At 42.3% G+C, this 12,894-nt stretch overlaps 1 protein-coding gene across 2 annotated transcripts in view; it reads right to left on the bottom strand.

Annotated features, from left to right (window-relative positions):
• The window catches only part of LOC132872966 (WD repeat-containing protein 70), an 84,694-nt gene that overhangs the window by 36,284 nt on the left and 35,516 nt on the right, over nt 1–12,894 (bottom strand). For both annotated transcript variants that reach the window (XM_060908104.1, XM_060908105.1), the window contains exon 10: nt 3,394–3,568. In XM_060908104.1, the coding sequence (XP_060764087.1) occupies nt 3,394–3,568 (175 nt within the window). The remainder of the gene's footprint in view (nt 1–3,393; nt 3,569–12,894) is intronic.

Genomic DNA, 12,894 nt, shown 5'->3' with positions numbered 1-12,894 from the left:
GAGCATCGCATATAGATAACTATATGGAGTCGGAATTTGTGCCTCAACCACCAAACGCATTAAATTTAAAATGGCAACAGAGAAGGAAAAAAAAATTTAAAAATCATGCACTTACTGTTAGACATCTTTATAACAAATCAACGCATTTGTTGATTGAGTCTCCACACGTGGAATTACAAATAAATATTAGTGCTGTCAAAAATGTCGCGTTATTAACGCGTTAACTTGACTCAATTTTAACGGCGATAATTTTTTTATCGCGAGATTAACGCTCTGTGACATGATGCCACGCCCCGCACAGCCAGAGTCCTCTGCCCTCCCCCGAAGAGCCACGGTGCTCGGCTTAGGTTTCATTTTCCCATCGGCGGCTCCAGCTCCACTTTGCAGTGGCTGTGACAAGACGTGTTATGCTCTGCAATAAAAAAAATTAAAAAAAAAACACATTGGTACAACCAGTGTTCGAACTATGCCGATATTTTCAGGGGGTCCCTTTTTTTTCCCTTGGGGGGTGCTTGCGCTTGTCTCAGAGAGCGGATCTCCATCGCGCGCTCACTTCGGATATGCAAATGCTTCCCGTTACACACGATTGCTATGTCAATAAACATCATTTTGCCAATATTTAGAGACCCCCTCCACATTTCCCAAATCATGTTTTCAAGGGATCTCATGTCTGTTTCAGGGGATCTCGGATCCCCCGTGTACCCCCGTAGTTCGAACGGTGAGCAAGCCCATTCACTTTTTTATGCTGATAAAAGAATTTACAATGGTTTTTCATGTGACAAAAATGTGCGATTAAATTGCGATTAATCGCGAGTTAACTATGACAGTCGCGACATTAATCGCGATTAAATATTTTAATCGCTTGACAGCACTAATAAATATATATTATAAATATAAATAAAAGGATGTGAAAGGTCAAATGTTCGACGGGTGCTACGCCCACTGGCTGAATCAGCTCACCTGTGTTGGATTTGCTTTTCAATCAAAAAATACCGTATTTTCTGGACTATAAGCCGCTACTTTTTTCCTAGGTTTTGAACCATGCGGCTTATACAAAGGTGCGGCTATTCTGTGGATTTTTCTTCCACCGCTAGGGGCGCTCTAACCGGAAGTAGAATCAAAAATAAGATAGACGAAAAATCAATGCAAAGAAGAATTAGCAGATCTTTAGCAGATAGAACACGCACGACAAATTACTAACTGGTAATTATTTTCAAATCCAGCGAAGATGATTAAAGTGACTTGTGGTTTCAAACACAGGAGAAATGAAGGTAAATAAATACCGGTTATTTTCTCTTGGTTCTGTTCCGTTTTAATCAGCAAAGTTGCTGCCGTGTTAAAAGGCACTGTTCGGAAAGAATCTGTTCAGGTACATACATGTACATTTACAGTACAAAATCGTTCTGTACATGCAGTAAATATCTAATTTTTCAACATAGATATCTGCGGCTTATAGCCCGGTGCGGCTTGTATATCTTTTTTTTAAATTTTTTTTAAAAATAGAGCGGATGCGGCTTATATACAGGTGCACTCTATAGTCCAGAAAATACGGTAATCTGTTTGTTTTATTAATGCATTTATTTATTTTTCAAAATACAATTTCTAGTTTTTCACCTGTTCAAAATTAAAAATAAACCAGAAACATTTCTTGGTGGTGCTTTGGGTATCCTTAGGGGTCGCTTTGGGTATCCTAGGGGTCGCTGCAGCATCCCCAAGCCCCGCCCATGACAAGGTCATACATATTCACACTCATTCAACGTTCCAGAGAGAGAGAGAGAGAGAGAGAGAGAGAGAGAGAGAGAGAGACAAGTGGCAGGGCTTTAAAGGGGAAGGATCACGTTTGGTGCATATGCTCTGCATTTACTTCTTACGTTTCTGCTACCAATTAAGCCCACATTCGGCCTACGCCTTTGTCATTTAATAACAATAATCCATTTAGACATTTCGACTTAACATCAGTTGTGCTCTCTGTTTGATGGGAAAACCTTTTGGGACACTTCTGCGGGACTAAAAAACTAACAAACATTTAAAAAAAAAATCTTGCTCTAGGAACACTTTCTATCATAAAATCAAAAATACACAAACGGGCTAACATTGGTAAGGTTGCAACAGGACAGCTGCGAGTGAGTTTATGAAAAACTAGGGAGTACCTAATCTGTCCATTCTATCTCTTCGATCCCTCAAGAGGAAGCAGCACTTGGTAATTTTCTCCCAGATTTGAAAACTGAGCAGAAGTTTGAGGTCAAGGGTTCTCAGGCTGGCAGATGATGACAATAGAGCAGCCTGAGCTTCACGCAGAAAAAGAGAGAAGTGTCTGATCAGTGGTCTGGTTCCATTCGGGTCACAAGTTTAAACCAAATGCTATGGATCACAGATGCACCGAGTTCTCGGGCACAGCTCAGTGCTCAACCTTTACAGAAACTGATACAGAATTAGTCTCCGTATGTGTACTGTTCTTTATCTTAAACAGGCAACCCAGGCGCCAAAACCTACAAGCAGAATGTCTGAGTCAAAGAAAAGAAATCTACGGTTTACTTGAGTGTAATTAGCTATGCGAACTATAATTAGCCCTACAGGCTACCTCGGTATAGTTCTCTTCAATTACAACACATCACTAAATGTTTTTTCCATGAGACAGCTCCTTATCATACCTTTCACAGAGACACACATGACTAAAAATACAAACACGCACAAGCTTCGAGAATCTTTCTGCCAAAAAGACTAGCATTCACCCAGCTTAGTTACATAAACTCAAAATGTGGACCTGAACCACCCCTCAACCTTTATATTCCCGAGGTCCAACAGAGTTCACCAACTCTGGCTTTAGAACAGCATACCTTCCATTGCTCTCTGGGTCACGCTCTGAACCGAATACACATGACCAGTCCACCCTCAGGGTTGAACAAAAGGCACAGATCCTCAAATGGCCCCACATCTGCTCGGAGACCAGTACACAGCACAAATCAACTCTGACCGCAGTTTCTATTCATCCATGTCAGGCCTGAGACTAGGCAGGAGGACACCCAGGCAGCTTATTTACAGATGAGTGCTTCCGTAACCTCCACCTTCCTACTTCCTAACACTGCAGAGACCTGGTCAGTGTCACTGGCTGCACTAAACACTGACCCTCTTCAGTCCCGGTCAAGGCGTTTACTGACCTCCGGTTCCCGCACACCAGGATTGGTACGAATGTGGTCAGAACCATTTTATCTCTCAAGACAAAACATTTCCCTGCAAAAAAAAGGAGGGAAGCAGCCCACCTACGGCAAGAATCCAAACCACTTAACCATCCAGCTGAGAAGCCATGAAAACAAAAGTACACTAAAACTGCTTCCAATTATCTATGCCAATTACAGAAATTCGACATGACTTTAGAAACAGTGGTCGACTCACGCTTAAATTTCTGTCCCAGATCTGAATGGTGCCGTCCTGGCAGCCTGCAGCGATCAGTTTGCCATCTCGACTGTAGGTGCAGCAAGTAGGGGTGACTCTCTTGCCCTGCATCGATCGAGGCTTGAATACGGACTTGTGCTTCTTTTCATTGTTCAAGTCCCAGGTCCGAACAGTCCTAATAAAAACAGAGGCCAAAGCACAAGTCACAAAATGGGAAATTTTTTCAGTGTTTAGTGGACATTAAAAGAAAGAAAAAAAAAAAACAACACTGGAAAATGCTTGTTTGGCCAAATTCAACAGCTGTATGCGTGCATCTACTATCGGGTGGAGGCTATTAGTGCTGGATGCTCAAAACCGAGCTACTGTGAGCCCTTTGCCGAGTTCTCAGCCCGTATTGCTGAAATATTCCATCAACAAAGAGGGATCATAAAAGAAGAGAGGGGAGTAAGGGAACACAGGGGTACGGTAGATCAGCATTACAGGCATATTCGGAGGTTCCATGAAATTCCAATTTTCTTCCCTACAGCTGTTGAACACATTAGAGATGTTAGGGGAGGACAGGAAAAAAAAAAAAAAAAAAACACGTGCGCGCGCGCACACACACAACAGACACATGTACATCTTTTCCATTGGAGAATTTAAGGGAACAAAAAACAAAAAAGTGAAACGAAATGCAATGCAATTACCAGATACTAAAGGTTGCGTTTTAGTGCAGGATGCTGACACACCTGATTCACCTGGCTAATACAGCCGCCAAAATGCAACCAAGGAAAAAAAAGCATTCAAAAAAAAGAAGAGTCGTACCAGTTGGGTTCTATTTAGGTCAGATCACTGGAGAGTATGCATACTGACAGGATGAACAGGGGAAACAGATACAGCGAAGGCAGATGGAAAGACAGAACATAGTAAAATGGATCATAGCTGTCTTTCAAGAGTCAAAAGCAGGCTGTTACAGCTGTCTGCCGCCAACGTCTTTTTACCTTGGTTACAAAGGCAAACACCGCTTCGTGATGTCATGGTCTGCTGACAGAAGTGAAGACCTTAGAATTGTTCAAAAAGACCTCCTCACCACTGACTTCAAACCACTCAGACTGGGAGCTTATGCAAGAAAGAGGAGATGCATCATCAGAGGGAAAGGGCTGATGGTAAGAGGTCATGGTGAGTCAACCCATTCAAAGATGAGCAAATGGGATGAGCAGGCTAAGCGTGTCCGAGTACTTCTCCATGCCACTGTCTGCTATAACTAGCCATGACTCCTGATGTCAGAGGGTCCTGAATGCACAACGAACGATAGCTACGATAGAGGCCACGACTGGATTCCAACACATCTAGTCAAGTCAAGTCTGTTTGTATCGCGCTTTTAACAATAGACATTGTCCCAAAGCAGCTTTACAGAATCTGAACGGCCCAAGACATGAGCCAATTTTATCCCTAATCTATCCCCAATGAGCAAGCCTGTGGCGACGGTGGCAAGGAAAAACTCCCTCAGACGACACGAGGAAGAAACCTCGAGAGGAACCAGACTCAAGAGGGAACCCATCCTCATTTGGGCAACAACAGACAACATCTACATAGTCATAGTAAACAAAGGAAACAAAAACGTCCAAAAGCTTGTCTGAGGATGGCAGGGAATTCATCACGTAACAGGACATTTATTGTGGCCTGTAAAAACAAATTAACTATGCAAACAGCAAATAAAAAAAATAAATAAATAAACAGCAACAAATTCAGACATGCGACAGCAATACCCTTTTGTTAGTAGCCCAACAGAACTGTAAAAAATGGGTCAAGGATGGCAAAATCACTGGATCAATGAGCCTCAATCCTAGACAGTAGCAATGATTCAGTCGTTTGTCAATGGCAGTAATCGCTGACTCTAACTGGAACAGATGGCTCCACCTGTCTCATCGGAGTTGCTTCGGTGTTGTTTACATAGGATCCTCCTGCCCACATCACCCATCCGAGCCAGTAACACAACCTTTCCTCGAGAACAAAAGGAACAACTGAGAAGTGTTCAGTGGCATCCTGGTTTCCTTGACAAAATAGAAAAACTTTACCTCGACAGGACCAGAGACTCAGATTGCTTTGCAGGTCAAGGGGCCCACAGGGCCCCTCCTGGGAAAAAACAGGGGTCCATTTCTACAATGGGGGGCCCAGTGATTATCCTTCAGTTGAAGCGAACCTAGTGAGCGAAGCGAGCCCAATGTACAGCTGGGGCAGCCCAGGGGCTGTTTTTTTCTTCTCAATTCTGTTTTTTTTTTTTTTTTGGTATTAGAAGCCATATGAAGCAATGTAGATGACAAAAATCAATACTTCAACCAAATATATTGAGATATTGTTTAATCAGTGGCAATATTTTGGAATTCAACCACAGGTCACTATATATCACATCTATATTATCTCCTCCTTGTAAATTATAACTTATTTTATTAACTTGTTTTCAGTTTGGTGTAGGTCTATAGTAGTAGTAGTCATCACCAGTGGTGGTAGTAGTAGTAGTAGTAGTGGTGGTTGCTGTTGTAGTAGTTGATGTTGCAGTAGTAGTTGTTGTAAATCTAGTATGACTGACTACCTTGGGTATCAGGGGTATCAGTTTTTTCAGGTGAATGTACTCTCTTTCTGCCGAAGAATGACAAAATAGATGTATTTTTCTTTTTTTCTTATCCATGTTTTCTTGTCTCTTTCGAATATTCGTACATAGACCGTAAGACGCCACCTAGCGAAAGACTTGGATCAGGTTTTACTCGCTTGGGACGCTACAAACGGGGCGGTGTAAATACACGAACGGGTCCGACATATATTCAATATGGCGGCGGTCAAAACAAATTCATCCGATGCTGAAATCTGCTGAATATCCAGATAATTATGTTGGAAGTTGCATATTTGTGCAAGATTTTCGATATTGAGACCATGAAGTCAAGTAATGTCAGTCCCCCCAGGATTTCACGGGCCTTTTTTGTGATTGTTGTGGGCTAAAATGTCTGATGTTGCTGAGGTTTTCCAAAAAATTGCGATGAAAGTTGCGGTGTTTTTTAGGTTTTTGTTGCGATTACATTGCAGGAGGAAGTGAAAGTTGCGAGGAATTGTTGCGATTTTCTCTTTTTGTGATTAAAATTGAGTGATATGTTAAATATTAAGTTATTACTGAAAAACTATTGATTAAAAAAACAGACACTGAGAAATGGTCCTATAAACAACTTTACCAATATAAAAGATTACCAGGACTACAAAAATGCAGAAAAATAGGCTTTACTTATCCAAATGCACCTGTTGGTTCAAAAGTTAAAGTGCAGAGAACCTCACAGCACAACATGAAGTTACCTTAAAATATAATATAAATGCCTCAGCTTTCATGTAAGAAAAAAAAACTATTAATGCTAGTACTGTGTGCAGGCAGTCTCTCCTGAAGACTAAATTAAACGATAATTATAAACTAATAAAATAAATGGCTCAGGCTTCATAGAAGAAAAAAAACAATTTGAACAGAATCTCACAGTATGATGCTGAAGCTGCCTAAACAATGGAAAATAAAATACCATTTTGGCAAAAATGTTGGCATCCATTAATTTCTTGTATTAAGTAAAAAAATAAAGTGCGCACAGTCCTTCACTGTAAACATAACACACTTTCAGTAACAGAATTTAAGCCTATATAAACACTGACTCACACATGCTGCTTCTCTTGAACAGAAACATGGAAGTAAGCAGTGTTGCCAGATACTGCTAACGTTTTCCAGCCCAAAATATGTTTAAAACCTGACAAAATGCACTTGAAACCCCCCAACTGAGCGGGAAACCGCCCAATCTGGCAACACTGGAAGTATGGCGGAAGGTAGTTTGTCAACGTCACCTCAAGACGACGCCAACGATTGGTCAAATTTGCGGGAAAGTTGCGGTGATTGGATATAATTGCAACACCGCCCTGAATTCGCGGGGATTGGTTGAATTTGCGTTGAAGTTGCAAATTGCAACGTCGCGAAATCCTGGAGGGTCTGTAATACGCCACGAAATGTTCCAAATAGGGTATAAAATGCTCGTGTCCATATTGGCCCCTGCCCCTCTCGACAATGCGTTCATTATTCGAAGTAGTGCGTCTTAAGGCCAATTTATGCTGACAACGCAGTCCTCACAGATGGCGTCGCAGATGGCGTCGCAGATGGCGTCACAGATGGCGTCTGCGAAGCCCCCTCCTTCGCAGACGCTCTGCGCGCACCTCCCAAAAATTGTGACCACCGCAGAAGCCTCGCAGACAGCGTCGCAGACAAGAGGGCTCTGATTGGTCAACTCTACATCCGCTGTACACGCACTTCCGCTTCCCTACTTTCCCGGTTTGGTTTGTTTTCACTACCGCCATTTTTAAAAACACGAGCGAAGATGGAGCAGCACGAAGAGCGGTTGATCGAGGAAGTGAGGAAGTACGTACATCTATACGACTCCAGTTCTAGTCATTATAAGTAACCAGAGGATAAACACTCCACTAACCACACCCACCAACTACTCCTAGCGATTTCGCGACTTCGCGCCCCCTTGCGTTGTGGCGGTGAATAACATCGCGCACGCCTATTACTCCCCGCTCAACGATAAATTACAACTGTCTGCGAAAAGCTATCTGCGAAAGCCTTGTCGCAAGAGCATGCAGAGGCCCTTAGACGCGGGCGCGCCAACAATCTGAGTCTCTGCAGGACGAGAGATACAGTGGCCTTAGGGTCCTGGCTGTCTCTCAGCTCTCAGGAGGGTTTGTATACTAAATTGCAAATGAAGTGCTCTTATAATTCTTTAGATCACAAAATGGAAGTGAAGCCTGTTTATCCAAACTGGTTTTTGTTCCTCCTCTTTATTTTTTAATGTGTTAATTTCACCCACACCGAGGACGGAATGCCTTAAAAGACGGTAGCAATACAATCGCAGTCATGCGTGAGCAGTTTACGACCCAAGACATCCTTTCACACATAAACCCAGAACTATAAGCTGGGTAAAGACACCCCCCCACACACACACTCCTTCACCTTTCTCCACTTGTACAGATGCTATCTTGTCGAAGGCTGGCGTTTCTGCCTGGGATACACAAGTGGTTGGAAAAATTCCCCAGATGGATGGATGGATAAGGATGTCAGTATAAAATAGCGGCTGAACAAAGCAGAAGATTGGCCTGAATGGGATGGAGTGTTGAGGCCCTAGGAGGTTGACGATGTATTGTCACCCTGTTGATTATGAAGAGAAGCTCGCCTTGTTGTATTCTCGGTCCAAAGCGAGAGAAGAGGACGGGGGAAGAAATAAGGCTGGGGTGGACAGTAGGGAGTCCTCTTAACAAGAAAGCCCTTCATCGGAGGACAGACTGTTAACAAGGTTTTACAACAAGAGCTTGTTAAAGACTTGTATTAAACCTGGACACACACCATCAATCGTTCTTTTTAGTGGGGTTTCCCAAGTGGTGAATATTAACGTCCAATCAGGTGCTGAAGAACGGGACACGTCCGTTAGAATATCTATGAGGTGGAGGAGTGGGGTTCACAAGAAGTCATAAAAACTGAAAAGTCGGAATGGTATGCGTGTTACTTGACAAGGGCATGGAACACTTCATCTGTAAAGAGGAGTACAGCTTCAGACTCACTGGACTGTAGATGAACCTGACATGTCTCCCATCCAATGCCCCAACATGTTTCTGGAAGGTAGAGCTTAGATTAGTGAAAGGCCCAAATTGGGCCCTGGTAAGGTGCAGGAGCAAAGAGTTACGTATAGAAAAATGGGGTACATATTGTGGTGACAACTCTGGTATGCAAAAAATGAAAAGATATAAAAGTTGTCCCAGAGTGTCGAAGAGGGTCATCTTACAACAAATGAGTAAAGTGAATCTAAAGAGGCAAGCCAGGCATAGCAGAAAGAGACATTTATCTACAACCTGAAAGGTTTATGGAACGGTATTTCAGCTGAATCCTGTTTTTCACCCTCTCGCTGCCAGTTTAGACACCTTTGGATTCAACAGTGTGAAACACCAAATAAGAAGCAACTTTTTTCAATATAGTGGAATGCCAGCAGGAACACGTGGTGCACCACCACTAAAGGCTCGGATAGATCTTTGTCCTGGGCCAGATCCCGACACCAACATCCAACATGATATTCAGGGAATCTGCAGCAACTTTTCTACAGCAGAAGATTCTGAAGTCGATGTTACAGATGTGAACTATAGAGAAGAAACTGGCTCCCAGAAGTCAGTCCAAAAAATATCAGATTTTACAGCTTGCCTGCAGCATACTGTGGGTGATAAAAGCTACCTCATGAAAGTAAAAGGCTGAATAAACCCAACTGGAAGTTAAACTTTCAGAGCTGCACTTTAAACTTATTGAAAGCACACCAACAGGTATGTAGCATTTGTTTCAATGCAATTCTGAATTAATTTAATTTAAAGGGCATATTCTGGATCAATTTAGGGGTTTTTTTAAATATGAAAAGTATGTCCCTTTACACACTCATCCAGAAGGGTAATTTTGCACAAGGCCATGTCTACAGCAGAAAAAAATAAAATAACAAAACGTGTCTGGAAAAATCCCAAGGGAGTCTGGAGCCAGATTCGTGACGTTACCTGCGGAAGCGTCAGCAGGCTGCGAGAGCTTTGCACGGTTTCAGTGCACAGCCTGTGTAGACCAAGCGCTCCCATTTCTCTCTCATTGTCCGGTCTTTTGGGAAACGATGAGTACTAATCCCATCAAGATTGGTGTTGCTACACCCTCCTACGATACATCTGTTAACCATTTTAATAATTACGCGATAACGTTGAAGAAATTTGCAGAAAACCACCAGGTCGTTTTCTCATAAACAAACCAGCGCTGATGTAGGATTCAGATAGCCTGGCAAGCCAGACTAAATGTGAATATTTAGTCTGGCCTCGCTCGTAGACATTTCCGAAGGGTGTGGGTAGGAACAACCCATTGTCTTTCAAACTGTCTCTGTGCGTATAGGCCAACGCTCCAACCAATCAGCGCAACAGTGACTGTGACGTAGTCAGAGCGACAGAAAGCAGTGGGGGAGACCTTGAAATAAATAATTTTTCAAAATGCGTATTAATTAATAAACAGGTTCTAGATATTAAGTAGTTTGAAGATAATGACCACAAGTTTGGAGTCTGTACCACATACTTAACATACACTCTTATTTTTTTTCCAAGTGTTTTTCAAGGGTTTGCTTAAACTGTTTGAGAGTTTTTATTTAGTGGTGTTTGGTGAAATAATTTCCCTTAAATTTAAAATAACGGGAAAATAAGAAACAATCAAAAAGTAATGTTTCAAAGCTGTTTATTAATTCTTCGTACTGCACAAACTAGCCCCATCCTTTTGGCTACGAGCGGAGCCAGCTGGTAGATCAGACTTTTGCCATAGCCGGTCAGCAAAACAGCGAAAACGTCCTTCTTGAAAAGGAATGAGCGGAGAGCCTCTTCCTGCTCATGTTTCAATGAAAACTCCAAGTCTAATTCTTCTAAAACTGATTCCAAAGCGGAGTCAAACGCGCGCTGTTCACTAGCGGTAGCCATCTTTCCTGTTGCGCTTTCTCCAGCGTCGCACAGCCTTGTCGTCACTCCTGCAAAAGCCCGACCAAAGAATCCAAACAAAAACCTTGCACTGTGATTGGCGGGCACGATTTGATGCCCGGGGTGTTTTGTTGATATGGTGCGAGGCTAGACCCACTCGTAGGCAAAAATATTTTTGGCCGCTAGGCGGGTGGGTCTAGTTTACTAGGCTAGGATTCAGAAGGAGGCGTCTCGCGCGTGACGTCACGAAAATCAATGTTTCCCGGAAAATCCAAATGCCGAGTTTTTTCAGAGTTGGACCAATTCACCTCAAATGGCTTGATTTCAACTGAATTTTTCTGGCATTGCGCAAGGTAAAAAAAATTGCAGAGAATGCAGAATGTTACAGATATTTGATAAAAGTTTAATAATAGGAGAATTACATTGATCTTGCTCCTGAATTTACCCGTGATATGCACTTTAAACATCGTAAGCCAAAATTTCTGAAAGGTGCATGTCCTAATACTCACAAACATGTTCATGACAATCAGATTTGAGTATATTTAATATCATGAGAGTAAAATTTTTGTTTTTGGGGGAGGAAAAAAAAAAAAAAAAGGACGAACGTGTGATACCAAAGAGAATTCCTTTCCATGTTTTCAAGCTACAGCATCCTACAAAGCAATTCGATGAAATTTGAATGTTATAAAGGACACAGAACATAGTTCTTCACCACACAACTTCACAGGAAACTCCATCGCGATTTAACAGGACGTGACGAGACGAGGCACTTGGTGTCCTGGGACTGGCCTGGAAAAAGTGTTACTATGGGTGTTGCCCTGCTGGGAAGAGCTGTGGTGCAATACCAGTGGTCAGGGAATACTTATACATTAGCATACGGTACCTTGTATCTTCAACCCACAGCCAATTGGACGAACCAGACATGCTTCACTGAGCTGAGTGGTGGATACAACCACTGACGATCCCTTCCCATGTTTAACACCAAGTATTGCTGTTATATTCTTTCTGAGATGCCCATAGTCTGGACGAGTGAGAGTGAGGGCAGGGGCATGAAATACAAGGGTACACGAGTTTATCACAGAACTCCCCCAGATATATGTGCCACCCCTGTGGTGCTGAACCAACGCCCAGCCAGGAAGCGCGAACATCTGCAGCTGCTTTGGCTTAAAATTTCTCAGCATTTTTGCACCTCTTCAACAGCCAGCAACACCAGTAACAATGTGGTACAGGACAATTTCCAGAATGGAAGGAAAACTGGAAGAAATTGGCTTCATATGTGGAACTGTAGGCCACACTGTAAACATTTGCCAGCTAGATCCGGGACATAGAGAACCTAAACCTTTCCATAAATATATGTATATGCTACTCTTGAGGAAATTGATGAATTGTTTTGATAAATTTGGGTGCTTTTTGTTTGTGAATGTGTCGATATCATAAAAAGAACATCACATGTTGGCTTGAAGATCTGAAGTTTATCTTCTTGTGTTGAAAAACTTGTACGTTTCATATGAAATACATCATGGATCTGAGTAACATATTTAAATAATATTAGCTGGTGTTGAGTGGTATACCAGATACGTTCCATTCAGCTAGCATGATACTGAATGAGTCGAAAACGAGTAGCTGAATGGAATATATCCAATATACCATGAAAAAAAGCCAGCCAATGTTATTATTATTCATACACATTCCTTTCGGGTGTTCAACGCATCTTTCTCTTTCAAAATTCTCTCAAAATCTGTATTTAACGACGCAAACCTGGCGGCCATGTCTGTTTACAAATTGTCCCAGTCGCTCGTGAGTGCATAAGTGACGTCATGTTGTCTTAGTCCGGGAGCCAAAGGCCCAAATTTGGCTGAACCTGGCTTCGTCGGTTAAAGTTTTTTTTTTTGCTGTTTGTTGTTGTCCAAGGTCTACTCATTAAGATAAGAGAGGGTGCCCGGTGATATCCCTTGGGCAATTCCGGATATTGGCCCTTTA

Source organism: Neoarius graeffei, chromosome 25, assembly GCF_027579695.1.
Source record: "Neoarius graeffei isolate fNeoGra1 chromosome 25, fNeoGra1.pri, whole genome shotgun sequence".
NCBI lineage: Eukaryota > Metazoa > Chordata > Actinopteri > Siluriformes > Ariidae > Neoarius > Neoarius graeffei.
The sequence above is the reverse complement of the archived record's forward strand: the minus strand, read 5'-3'. Positions and strand labels throughout refer to the sequence as shown.